Source organism: Lathamus discolor, chromosome 3 (genome assembly GCF_037157495.1).
Source record: "Lathamus discolor isolate bLatDis1 chromosome 3, bLatDis1.hap1, whole genome shotgun sequence".
Lineage (NCBI taxonomy): Eukaryota > Metazoa > Chordata > Aves > Psittaciformes > Psittacidae > Lathamus > Lathamus discolor.
This window is the reverse complement of record NC_088886.1, coordinates 11,790,840-11,805,374: the sequence shown is the minus strand read 5'-3', so window position 1 is coordinate 11,805,374 and position 14,535 is coordinate 11,790,840. Positions and strand designations below refer to the sequence as shown.

Genomic DNA, 14,535 nt, shown 5'->3' with positions numbered 1-14,535 from the left:
TTGTGTGGATAGGTAAGAAACAGACAGCAAAACCATGTGAGTGTGCTATATTTTTCTGTAGTGGATGCCAGGTCAGTTTCTTCCCAGTACACTGGCAACAAATTGCATTCCTTTTGTAAGTTAGAAAAGACAAAACTTATTACTAAAATCAACTACCCAGAGATACAAGTGTGCTGTTTCAAAGCACACTGGCATTACTTAGTGAGGAAAAAAGTAAATGGAAGAATGAATAAATAACTAGTTTACAAAATCCCTGCAAGGAAACTATAAGAAAAATGTTAAAGCTGCACTGATGGTAACTAAAAACTTATTTAAAATATAAAAATGGAATGTAGGATGTGTTTCGCTCCTCAAAACAGATAAATAAGGATTTGACACTGCTATTGCAATTTATTAGTTACCTTAGAAATTACATCCCCAACAATTTTAAGGGTTCTAATGACCTAAAGAAATCATGACATCACAAGAGAATGGAAGCTGAGCAAATCAGTGACGAGAAATAATTTTCAGTCAGATTTTCTAAGATGCTTTTTAATCAAACATAATTCATTGACACTTGGGAAAAAGACACCTCTGTTAAAGGTTCACTATCCCCACCCTTTCAATTAAAGGGAGAGAATTCACACAATGCAGCCTGCGAGACCACCAAGAGGTCTTCTGGCAAACACAGGGAACACCAGTGATGACATGCCTGCTGCTTTCAAGACAAGAAAAACAAGCAGGAAAGAGTCGCCATCCCCATCTTTTCTGCTTTTCTTTATACATCAGAAAGGTTCAGATACCCTCTTCCACTCAATCCCTTGCAGGTCATCTTTAAGCACATGGCTCCATTCTGGGTGTTCAAATTCCTGATGCTCTCTGTTTATTTGGGTTACTACCATTCACTAGCAGCCTGCTTTTTCTCTTTATTTATTTTATTGCCATTTCTCTTATTGATCAATTAAAAGAGCCAATGAGATGATTTTTGTCAATATATGAGCCCCTAAATATAAAAAACAATGAACTTCACTCTGTAATTTGCACCTGAGGTATGTCAAACATTTCAGGAAAGCATCTGTATGAATTTTGAGCTGCTTAACACTGCAATCCATGCTCATTTAAAAACTATTCCTTACATTAAAGTTCTTGAATGTGAAATAATATTACAAAAGCAACAACTTTGTATCAGATTCCACAACGTAAACAAAATGTCTTGTTGCTCCTTCTCAAAAAGAAGTGAGTTTGTAGGAACAGTGAAACAATAAAGCAAGTGACAAATATATCCAGTGACTTGTCAGGACTAGGGATCTATTTTCTAATATCAACACTTGAGTAGAACAGTGCAAGTACATTGAAGCATGTATGTGCCACGATTTACATCTAATAGTACCACGTGCTATTAAAAGCTGCCTAACACGTTCCATATTAATATCTTGTCTTGAGCTGCTTATAAGCTTCATCAAAATTTAACTGTTTGGGATGAAATTTCCAACACCAGGTGCCTGCCTTAAGAAGAACACTTGGAAAACTTCAGCAAAAACAGTTCAGTTGCTTCTAAGGTTAAAGAAAAAAACCCCAACATGTTTAGCCTAAGCTTAAATGCTTAGGTGGCCCTTCTCTTGAAAACCTATGCTATTCCAGTTCTTCATCTAAGGTCTTCTGTACCATCAGGTGGTACAAGCAAAGCACACAAGCCATGAGGCTCCACGGCCATGCTGTGATGACTGCTCCAGGGGAAAGAGCTTGATCTGTTGTGTCTTTACAACTTGTTTTCACAAGGAAATTAAACTCATAAGCTCAAAAGGATAAAAGGAAAAAAAAGCATAAAAACAAGGACTCTGCAAGATGGGCTGGGAGAGAGAGAAAGCAGTCTCTGAGAACTGGTGGAAATTGGGGATGTTCATGAAAAGACCACAGAGAAAGGAATGAGAAGAAAAAAAGGTGACTGTGGGCAGATAAATGAAGCAGGTTGAGATGAGAAGTAAGAAGTGGAACAGGGATGGGAATGGTATTGAAGGAAAAGTGTAACATATGAGAAAGAGAGGCTGGACTCCTAACAAGGATCCTTGAAGGAGACAACTAAGCAAAGAGAACAAGAATGGAGGCTGGTGGTGACAAGAAGCCAGCACGGGAAAGGATACAAAGATGAGCTAGGATTATGTTGACAGCAACAGAATGCATTCAGTCAAGTAGGAACAAAAGGCAGGAGGGTCTGGTGCTCCCTAAAAATGTATCATCCATCACCAGAACCTGGAGAACCACCTAAAATTCCTGTCTCAGCACTCCCGTACTTTTAGCAAATGTCTGGAAAAGGTCTAGTAGGGTCCATGTCTCATCTGAGGCAGCTCATAGAAAACAACTTACTAGCACTTTCCATGATAGCTTGAGTAGTTTTGAGTGTGAAACCTTAGCATCAAGCCTCACAGAATAACACTGGTGGTGTCAAAACACTTCAAGAGAATGGAATTGTAATGCTTTCAGGTTTGGTCTTCTGCAGATCTGAGAAATCATACACAAATTTTAACAACTCATGGAGTAAGAGTTATGCTATGAAATCAAGCACACAGACATGAAAACCAAGAAAATTAAGAATGCATGTGCAACCTGATGTGTTTATATTTTCAAAGAGTCTTCGTGTGATATTGTTTAACCTCCTAGACCTCCTTGCCCCCAGCCTGTGTGCTCAAAGCTCATGTACTGGGCAGCTCTATGATATTTAACCACAGACCCATTAGTTTATAACTCATGAATGCTCAACTCTGTGTCTGTAGTAGTGCTCTTGACAAGGTTTTACGTGCCACTAGCACTTAGATTGTCTGTTCAAAACCAAGGAGGTTTAGAGCTGTTTGAGAGTTCGTCCCGAAAGCTTTCAGCCCTACTAACCTTACACTTTGCTCCAGAAAAATCTTCTCATGCAGAGCCTAAGCAGCTTTCTTTTAAAAACACACTTCCTCCACTTTCAGACACACACATAGTCCAACAGTTGGCCTGCATTTCACTCCTCTCTCAAACAGTTTGAAGCTTCACTTTCTTATTTGTATTACTGTAATGCCTCTGAGCTTTAATCATAGACCAGGACCCACTAAACTGGCAATAATCAAGCCTCAGCAATTTAACAGATATCATTAAAAGAAAATGAGAGGTATGGTATGGGAACAACTGTATGGTATTTAGTACTTTTAGCATAAGTAAAACAGGGATAATAGCCCTGCCCTGCCTTACAGCAGTGTTGTGAGAATAGATACATTAAAGATTACAAGGCACTAACTAAGATATTATGGTAAAAGGGACAAGATAAGCATCTAACCAAGACCTTGAATCAGTGGGAGTTTTGCCTAGCAAAAGGCTCCTGGATGTGATCTCAGAAGAGTAATTCAGTAGATACTATGAGATGGGAGATTTCTAGAATTATTTCTTACCCACTTAATACTGGTCCCCACAGTCAGTGGTAAATTCCCACTCATAATCTGGCTGATGCTTAATGCTCTTGAAAAACCTAACGGTTCTGATGCTCATATGTAACAAAAATCTAGGGTTTGATCCAAAACTCACTGAAGTCATCTGGAGCTTTTCCCTTAACTCTTGTGAGCTTTGGATCACAGCCTGCAAGATTACACGAGCCTAATACTCAGATGGAAAAACCCAAGTCACACCCCTACCAGGGAATCTGAGGAAAAATAGAGTATCTGTACCTTTTTTATTTCTTTCACACTGAGACTAATAACTAAACATATGTACAAATGGTATCTCTAGAATGTATTGATAAATAAATAAAGGTATCCCTATCTACATACCAGGCTTTTTTTTCCCTTTCTGTCCAGGTACCACTTCTGTGGGTTCATGAGTTTTCTTCATCAACATGGAGACAGTAGCATCATGAGTCCGAAAGAGATCCACAACTTTATATAAATCAACATCTGTGATCAGATCGCAGCTCAACACCAAGACATCAGTCTGTCAAAGAAGAAAAACAAAACAAAACAAGCTCTTCAGACATACAAGTGACCACATATGGATTAGCATTTGAGGACACAACAAATACACGCATGGCTGGTTTTAGATTTTTCTTTAAAATACACAGGGTCTGCCATACTTTGCCACAAACAGTTACTGGTTTTTACTAGTTCACTTGAGTCCTGCTGTTACTGAATTAGTTAGCTAGTTAATGCTTATCCAGCTCTGGACCATAAAGAATATGTGACCATCTAAACTGCCCTCATCAGCTCCTAAAGGAAGGAGCCAGGACACAGAAGCCATGGCTTTCAAGACTGCCACAAAATGCTACAGTATTTACAGCAGCTACTTTTAGTTACATAATGATGTAGAAAAGAAACCTTTCTGAAGGAATCTTTTTTAGCTGACTTTGCATCTGGCTACAAACCACTGGAAAAGATATTTAAACTATGTTATTTTATCGGGAGGAAAAAAAGCAAAGACTATCTAGGATGTAATTGCACTGCCATGGTGGCCTCAGTCTAGAAATACATTTCCTAAAACCAGCAATACCCATATAAAAAAAATAAAGAGGAAGTTAGGTCCTATTTAATAACAGGCTTGTATTTAATTTTGATCTCAAAGGATTCCAAAGTACCTCATGAAGTATTTAAGAGAACTGCTGCCTATATCACAGAAACATTGTCACATGTTGAGCGAGACACAGCAGCTTCATTAACCAAGCACACTACAATATACTCCGACCAAAAACACTTACCTAGGAACAATTTTCTGTATTTCACGTGGGTTGTGGAACATACTGCCAAAAATCTACCAGTTGAGCAATTATCTTCATTTAAACTAATCCTAACATAATATTTGTGCAGCATGGCCTACAGAAAAGTAGCAAGCTTCCACTTTATTTTTTGTTAATGATCAACCTTCTAAGCACATCTCAAGAAGATTGTATTTCTTTCTTGACATCTACCATTCTCACTTTCTGTGCTACTATTTACTATGGTAAACCTCCTGCAGAGTGTGACACGGCTTCCTACTTTTGTCTTTTAAAGAGATACTATTTGGTAAGAAGGGCACTAAAAGTAGTTGGCAAAACCCGAGTTAACTCATGGAGGATCAGTAATTCTACTTTTATTTGTGAAAACTATCTTGGTTTAAAGGACATTAGTTCAGCATTGACCTTTTATGAGAGAGCTTTATTATGGAAAGGTCTGCATTACAGACTTCATCTAATACTAGGAGATTTCACATTGTAGGCGAGGAACTGATGTCTGGTATTTACATTATTTGACAGGTCTCCTTCAAATACTGGGCAATTTCATGTGTTTACCAATAAGTCATTGGAATTCATCCTGTCACAAACTGTTAGAGCTGCTGATTTGGCATGCTGTGCAAAAGGTCAAGCTCTGAGGATTTTACACATTCAAAACCTGACTTGTAGCGCCCTTTCTAGCATATTTTCAATATGTGTATTTTATATAATGGGTTTGGCCAGGAGAAGTGCTTTAATTATCCCTTCTCTAAAACAACTTGCACACACATTGGAAAAAAACCCCAACACAACAACCCACAGCACTGAAGCAAGCTGCCCAGCACTCTGGAGCAGCCCTGCTCCAACATTCCAATGTGTACAAAGCAAGTAAGAAAAAATTCAGCTTGGTAAGGAAGTAAATCTCCCGCTTCATAACTGTAAATAGTGAAGAAACACCTATTAAATATCCTGGAAATTCCTGACAAATTTTCAAGATCTTCTGTTCCTATGAAAGCACAAATGAGTTACAATATTTGCAGAAAGACCAAAAGGTCTCCATGACCCATATAAAACGACCTGTACTTTTCAAACTGAGTTTGTAGAAGGAAGAGATTGCTGGTTTCTAATCTAAACGCATTCACTCCAGTGGTAAAATAACAATAAAAAGAGAGAGACAGACACACCGATGGACTTATCTTAATGAACAAGTATTTGGAGCTGTAAAACAAACCTTGTAATTATTTCACATTTTACTAAATGCCTTAATCTGTCACTAGAGCGAAACCCCAACGAGTGTTTCATAGTTGTGGATGGGCTCCTGGGTTTTTTCTCCTCACTATAGGACAAGCTTTTTGCAAAAACTGAATGCAAGACCCCTGAGGAGCATACGGGAACAGAACCACCAAATGTCTGGTTGCCATCTGTTCTACCCATTTACTCTCCCAATATGTAAATAAACGTCAGTGAGCGCAGGGACTAGTGAAACACACAGTTGCTCTGTAAAGCCCACATTTCTGCCTCTCCTCCTGATGAGCAGAGCAGTGGCCTCAGAAGCACGCTGAGAATACACCATGAAAGGCTCTTTTGGGACTCGACAGCCTCCCCTTTGAAACACCACCCCCCTCATAAATAAAGCCCTCACTGTCTAATGGATGCACTTTTTTTCCAGTGTACAACTCCTGAACGAATAAACTAATGGCTGAATGAAAAAATAAACTATTCTAGAACCCTAGCAGAAGTGTGTGTTTTTCTTTACGTTTTTAGGGTGGGTGTAGAAGAAAGAAAATAAATGGTAGAGCTTGTGGGGTTTTTTACATATATATGGGCCAAATAAATACAGTGCACCTTTCCCAGTGAGCCACTGATACAAAGAAGAGAAGTACATACTTACTACACGCACTCATGTGCTAACAAGGGGTATGTGAACATACTTGACTTCATGAATTATGCAAACACCTAAGTACACACACATAGATCTCTTAATGAAATACATGTAACTATGATTACATCAACCCCAAACTATTATACAGCAGACGATAAGAATCAACATGAACTGATTAAAAAAACGCAGCAAGCACACACCCCAAGCAGAGCCACTGCAAAGGAAGAAAAATGCATGCCCAGATGCACTCTCATTTACCATTACAACCATGGGAAGGACAAGGCAAGGGTCTTAACTCAAGGAGGACCAGCCAATAGATGGGGCATGAAACAAATGCTTGGAATTTCTGGCATTCCCTTGCTCTGCCAAACGTGATAGGGTATTTTGTTTATTACTTTTACGGCACAGAGGAGCCCTTGTCGCAGACCCTATAGGGCTCTACCACAGAAACTGCTGTACAAGAAAGGGCGAAAACATCATAAAGTATAATAAAAGAGAACAGCAAATTACTTTGGGTTGGGGAACACAAGAAAACGCTGCCGTGCTACACAGGCATAGAGACAGCAGCTGGCACCTGCTGGCAGCACACCTCACATTTTTTATGAGCATCACAAGAGCCACAGAAAAGACAAAGAGAATATGACGCTCCTTGAAAGAGTCACCTGGGCCTGAGCACTCCCACTGAACCTCAGATCTGCAATTCATGCACTCAGGTTCAGGCTTTAGACTCAGCTGCTGACCAGTGCAGAAAAACAAAGTCCTGCAGAGATCATGCCACGTACAATCTGAGTTTCTAGGAGGTGTTTCTTTGTCCTTACTGCCCATGGATGAAGCCTTGGGTTGCCAGTCGAGCCATTGCTGAACACTTCAGTTCAGTCAAAGTCAAGTTTGGAAAAACAGCTCTTAAGGCCACCAAATCTCCACTCTCCCTTTCTAACACTGACTAACAGCATTTTACCATCAAACGTTTCCAAACTGTGACATGCTCATGTATTATCAGATAAGTTACATACTCAATCTGGATAAATACAACACTAACATAAAACATCAAGAGTTTTATACAAAATAGAGAGGGAAAAAAACCCCAACTGTAAATAAAAAGCACTCAAACCCAACATGTCAACAATTATATTAAATCCAGCACAATATGGAAAATCTACACAAAAACAAGACCAAAAAGCAGAATGTTTCAAGAACTCAGTTCAAGACAACTGATTTAAAAATAGAAAACATGTTTTCAATGGAACTAATTCATACCACAGATCAAAAGATGGATGCAATTATATGCTGTAATATACCAGCATAAATAAAAAGCCTTGGACTTTCTCACACCCTGCATACAAAGGCAATGTTAAAAACTCTTTTATATTCAGCAATAACTGCTGGATCCCTTCTGTTCAAAGAGGAGATATCAAGGTTACCACAGATAGCTGGCAGCAAATTATGAATTTTTAGTACTGTTCACTATGCTTTTTCTATCAAGTACAGACAAGGGCAGGACCTTGTATCCTAAACTGCTGATGGCCCCAAAAACTGCAGACTAGAAAATGAGAAGACATGTGTTGCAAGGAAATCTCTAATTTGAACAAAATCAGCCCCAAGAGAAAGAGGGAAACAAATGTCAGATTGCATTATAAGCAGAAAAGCAGCAAAATATCTATGAGCAGTAGAACCACCTCCTAGCACAACTGAAAAGAGACAAAACATTGAAGTTAAATGCTAAGTTTCCAACTGCACAGTATTACAGCTGAGACTTTGACAGGAAAAGAAAAGGAAAAAAATCTAGGTATTAGGTGGACTTTGTTCCTACACCAGCCTATGCTACACACACACAGAAACAGAGAATTTTGCATCACTTCCTGCAGTGTCACCATACAACAGGGGAGAGAGGAACAAGTTATAATTACTGCTGGAATTAAGACTGAGTTTTATACACAATAGCCTGGAACTTCACCCACATGTTGCATTAACAGTGGGGTTTGTGTGTAATGCTTTTATTATTCAGAAGAGTAGAAAGGGAAAGAACAGTTTGGCTGTGGGCAAGCATTTTGATTGCTTATGAGCATGCTCCAGGCAAAGCCAAAGATACCTCCCAGCAACTGCATTACTCACCACTCTTCAGATCAGAGACTTACATCCAAGGCTTTAGAGAATCCCTTTTTATCTTAGTCTCCATTAAGAGTCCTCCAGTTTCCACACCTGTGACCTCTTTGAAGCTCTATGGCTGTTGCTGTAACTGGAGCAGGGAACCTCATTTATTTTTGATGTCTGTAGGATCTTGTTAGCTACCAACTGAAATGGCCGCCTTTGGCTGGGAATTCCCACTCTGCTTTTGTAATGTCCTTGATAGCAAGATTCAGAAGAAAAGCATGATTTAGTACTTTGTTAGCAGACATGAAGCATTTACCTACTGTGCAGTCACCGTGCAGCAGCAAGTTTGCTGTAGACCAGCACCTTTCTTAACTCTCCTAAGGATAGAGGGCAGTGAAAGCACAGGATGTCCCTCGATCTGAAATCCAGCAGCAGCCTCATTAAAAGATGGAAGAAACTCTTTTTTTAAAAGACTGGGTAATGTGCAAGAGGCTTCTTTATTCTAAGAGGAAAACAGAAAAGTCTCATGCAGGAGCCAAGGGAGTCTCTTCTAATTTCTTGGATGGCCCTGAATTCATCAGGTGAGGATATCTTAAGGCAATGTGAATGCCTCCACATACGTAACCTGTCAGCATCACTGTTTATCTTCTCAAAGAAAGCTGGAATAAAGATGCCAGAAGCTGGGGAGGAGACTTAACCCCAGTCCCATCATACGGCTCATTCTATGCGTTGTATCAGATGGGATCACACAATGAAAACACCATTTTAGGTTATCTCTGTATCTCAAGAGCTAGCATCCAAAATCAATATTTTTTAATTTACATACATATAAGCTAGGAACAGGAAAGATATTCAAGCCTGGAAGGCATCCTGTCTCCTCCCAGGAGGAAGTCTCTTTACCTATTGCTCAAACTGACACGCGGGGTGGAAAAGGGTAATTTACAGTTATCAGTAACTAAAAGCAGGAGTTTAGAGATGAACACAAGTTCAGAAGCTTATTAAGAATGTTTTGAAAGCAGGACATTGATATTATGAGACTTGCTATTATGACACTGAAGTGTAAAACTTCTGGTCTGGAACATAAGCTTTGCAATCCACCTTTTCCTCTGGCTCCAATTAAAGCAATTTTGTCCTACTTACAAAGTACTCCAAAAATCATTTTCCCAGCTTCCTCCTCCAACCACATCATCTTTCTTCACTGGTTTAATTTCCTGTCACATCAAGAATGAGTTATTTACCCTTCTTTTCACAGTCTATCCTTTCTATTTTCCATGGGTTTACCAAATCTACTTCTGCCTTATATCAGTAAAGGATGCCAGCTCTATTACCTGCTTGTATCTTCTAAAGGATAGAAGTAGATTTAGGCTCTGATGTCTTATATATGCATATATATGTAAAATAAATCTGCTAGTCTTACAGAAAACTGACAATTATCAGGCTATCAGTATGATGTGGCACCAGATTGATAGACTGACCCATATTATCCTGTCTCCTAGGCTCCCTTATTTGTCTGAGGTCAAGAATCATCTCATGTTTACATCCAGATCCCAAGCATGACAGAGAAGTGACTGGTTTTCCCCCATCTAAATGCACCCAGAAAGCATGCACCACCATTCACAAGAACCATATCTGCTAAAGCTCAGGGAGCACCCCATAACCCAGACTCTGAATTCACCAGCTCACAGAGCGTGAGCCTGCACAAACAGATCCCTTCTTCGCAGGCAGGAGAACTCAAGAAACAAATGGTGCTCTCCTCATCACTCCTATTCCTGGAAGGCAGGTTTCCCGGACTACCTGGACAGCAGCACTACCAGACCTGCTGTTCAGCTGATCTTGGACTCTGCCTCACATGAACAGAAAGGAGAACGCCGCAGTCGGGCTCCAATCTCAACAGCAGCAGTACAGCAGGCTTGCTGCCAAAGCCCAGAGCTCAAGCCCAGGCTTAACACTTAATGTAGATAGAGCCGTAGGCAGTCAGGTGCTGTAGTCATACAAACAATAATAATAGAAAGTAGTCCTAATGGAGCTCAACCAGCTCTACTTATTGAAGGGAAAGAAGGCCTTCGCCCACAGCCCACAATTACCTAAACAGGAGATCTCTCAGCAACACAACAAAAAGCAGAAACAACTGGATTCAGTGGCTAGAAATCAGCATTCAGCATAGAAATAAAAAGCAAAGTGGTTTAAGAGGGAGAAGAGGTATAATGTGGAATAAAATACCCAAGGATATAATAAACACTTAATCTACTAGGATGTATGAATAAAGCCTTGTTATCTTTCAGAAACATATTAAGTTATCCACAAGTTTTGGGCCTAACAGCCCTGACTACCATGTGCAAATTCCCCTAGAGACCAGAGGATCATAATGGCTCCTTGCAGTCTCAGACCAGACTATACATGAAAACCAAGACATATACAGCATGCGTCTTCATGTGTCCATTCTGCCACCCCACAGCTATTATCAACATGATCTTAAAACAAAATGGTCAAACCAAGTCATTACCCAACTCTCAAGTTTCAACAACTCTTCCAACAAAAAACCCAAATGCTATTCTGCTCTGTGAAGCACAGGTTCTGTGAAACACAGCCCAATGGCACTGCTACTTCGTGCAACCTGCACTGAAGTGAGTGTCCACCTCTGTGGGACCTGATCAGCTTTGTTCAAATGTTTTTTCTCCCTGTAAAACACAATCATGCTATATTAAATAAAAGTACTGTTTTGAAGCATAGATTCCTATATTATCCTCCATGCAATACTATTTACACCTCCAGCACCTCTCCATTTTTTCCAGTGATATCCTGTCTGCAGCAACTGCTGTAAGAAAAACATCATGAAAACTTCAAGACCTCCACTGTTTTAAACAGCACTATTTGTCTACATACAGAATTTTCACCATCCTCCCAAGGGAGCTAACAGAATTTAGACTACAGAAGAAGGCCCAAATTTGCTTCGAGGAAGATGAAAAACTAGATAACCTATATGGGTTTCCCAGTTAATATAACATGATAAACACGCTAAATTAAATTCCAGGCATCCTAAGTCCACTGATCTTCACCGTGGTTTTCACCCCATTAAACAGTGCCAGAAAACCAGTGCTGAGCAAAGCAACAGCCTCTGGGATAGCCTGTTATCACGGCCCTATTATCAAAGTTACAGTACCGTACCAGGCTGCAAAAAACCAGGAAAAACCCTCTCTAGCACCGTAACTCCCCAGGTTGATGTCTGGCACCTACTCCCTCCCACACTCCCCAACAACTGGAACTATGTATTTAGGTTAATGTGCGCAATTGCGTCTGATCTGAACAATTTCATTTTCTCTTTCAAGGGATGATACTTACTGAGGAATCATATAATGGTTTGGGTTGGAAAGGACCTTAAGACTATCCAGTTCCAGGCCCCTGCCATGGGCACGGACACCTCACATTAAACCATGTCACCCAAGGCTCTGTCCAACCTGGCCTTGAACACTGCCAGGGATGGAGCATTTACCACTTCTCTGGGTAACCTGTCCCAGTGTTTCACCAGCCTCACAGTAAAGAACTTCTTCCTTATATCTAACCCGAACTTCCTCTGTTTACATTTAAACCCATTACCCCTTGTCCTATCACTACAACCACCTGCAAGAGGGTGTGACAGCTGTACAGCCCACAAATGCCATGGAAAGCCCTGACCTTCTAGGAGGCAAGGCCTGTTAATATCCAAAGATGGGGAAAATACACAAGTAGAAATCATCCAGGCTAGAAACAGAGTAAAACGGCTGCAGACAGCAAGGAAGGAATGTACAGACAAAAAAAAAATGTACAAATATCCTGTGACTGCCTCCTTGCAGATACCGCCCTACCTGAAGCCAGGGGAGGCCTTGAGTGTCATGGGGAAAGGCCAAGGACATTGGAAATTACAAGCAAAAAATGAGGAAAACATCAGACCAGATGGCAATTTAACATTCAAAACAAGGACATCATAAAGGAACACCAAACAAAGCCCTACACAACTCACTCTGCTCTGCAGAGTCCAGGGTGGCACGGACATTAGTGATGCCTTCATGCCGCCCTGAAAGTCTTCACCCAGGCATGGGTGACAGTTGCATCTTCGAGGCTCATATGTGGCTCAAGACTTACTTTGCCCTCTCCACTAACAGCATCAAGGAAAAACGACAGCTAGAAGACACTGACTTCCCTCCGTCTGATGTTAAAATCTTACTCTCTCTTTGGAAATGCACAAATTCAATTCACACAGACTTCATTTCTTTGAACATCCATCACAGAGCGACTTTTGAACACCATTAACATGAGCTTCATGTGCCTGTTAAAATGAGCTGATAGTAAAGGATGTTTGACTCTTCTTTGGCTTCACATGTCCATGAAAATGCTGTTAAAAACCAAAAAGCGCAAAATTATTTTTGAGATTCCCTTTACTAAAGCTGTAGTTTTCCCTCAGCAAACAGCACAGTAAGTTATTTACACAAGACGACTGTATATACTTTAAATATGGCAAATGAAGGATGATTTACAAAAAATGAACACTAACTTCTATTTACTTCCCAAAAATGAATACTAGCAGTAGCTCATAAAACCAGGAAAAGATTTTTACCAGGTTGCTTTTAAACAAATTATTTCAGCTATACACACACGCGAAGAGCTTACTACATCTGCAACTAGAATAGGTCGAATTTGTGTAATTCATCAGAAACCACATAGGGTCTAAATCAAAACATATACTGTAATACAGGAGAAATGCCGACAATTAACTACATGGAAATAAGAGGTATTGGTTAATGTGATGAGCACAGGCCTCGAGTTGCCAGGAGCATGAAAAGGATAAGGACATACAGAGAGAGATATAACAATTAAAACCGACAGCACCTCAGGTCTGTCAATGACTCCTTGTAAAGCACCTATGGTTTTGCCTTCATGTATAAACAAAGGCAACCTGTTTAGCTGACAACATGCAGGATAGCAAATACCCTAATAACCATTCTTGATCCTAACCTTCAGAGCTAATTGCCTCATTCAAACTTCTGGTGTTTTAGCCCTGATCCATAGTGAACCCTGGCAGCAAAATAATTAATTTAATTACCTACATTCTTCTAAAGCTGAGTAACTTTAAAACAAACAAACAAAATCCAACAACTGTTGAATTCTCTAACTCTTACCCTGCCAGGAAAAACAAAGATCAGAGCAAAGTCCTGAACACATTCATCAAGCACACAAAGTCAGGCAGCGCGATGTCATCCCTCCAGCAACATCGCCAGCCTGAGCACCTGCCAGTGTAGCTGCTTTCTAGTAGACAATCAGCTGTGCTTTGGGAACAGGACCTGGCTATGCAATTCTGCCAAATGCCATAGTGGTGGAACTTTCAATCAGAGGTAGAGAAGGAAACAAGATGCTACATACCCTGTGAATTGCTATCTGACACATCTGCTTTTCCCATGCAGCACTAACATTGTGAAAGGCAGAATCAGCAAACCCGTCAAGAGGGCAAGTTTTATTTGCATTTTAGACACTCCAGTAAAAAGTATTTTCTGCCAGGTCTGCTGGAAAAAACTGCTGAAATTCTTTTTACTGTTTCAAAATCGATGAACAGAATATTTAGTTAAATCTTGCTTATATAGAGATCTTGTCTCTTACAAATGCATTAATTGTTATTATTTTGTTATTTCCACGGACAGTACAAAAATAATGCATAACTGTATATTACGGGGTCTGAAGTTTTTCTTTCCATGCTCTCCAAACTCTGCTCAGCTGTACCAGAAAGATTCAGATTCCACCTCCCAGCCGTTACAGCTTACTTACATCATGTGTTTGGAAAGGAGATTTTTCAACAGAGGAAGCGAAGCGCTTAGCCATGCCGTCCAAGACTCCACGGATCAGTGACCCTCAG

The 14,535-nt window shown here is 40.2% G+C and overlaps 1 protein-coding gene across 2 annotated transcripts in view; it reads right to left on the bottom strand.

Moving 5' to 3' along the window:
• The window catches only part of EIF2B3 (eukaryotic translation initiation factor 2B subunit gamma), a 100,268-nt gene that overhangs the window by 74,006 nt on the left and 11,727 nt on the right, over positions 1–14,535 (bottom strand). For both annotated transcript variants that reach the window (XM_065673492.1, XM_065673493.1), the window contains one exon: positions 3,774–3,933. In XM_065673492.1, coding sequence (XP_065529564.1) covers positions 3,774–3,933 — 160 coding nt within the window. The remainder of the gene's footprint in view (positions 1–3,773; positions 3,934–14,535) is intronic.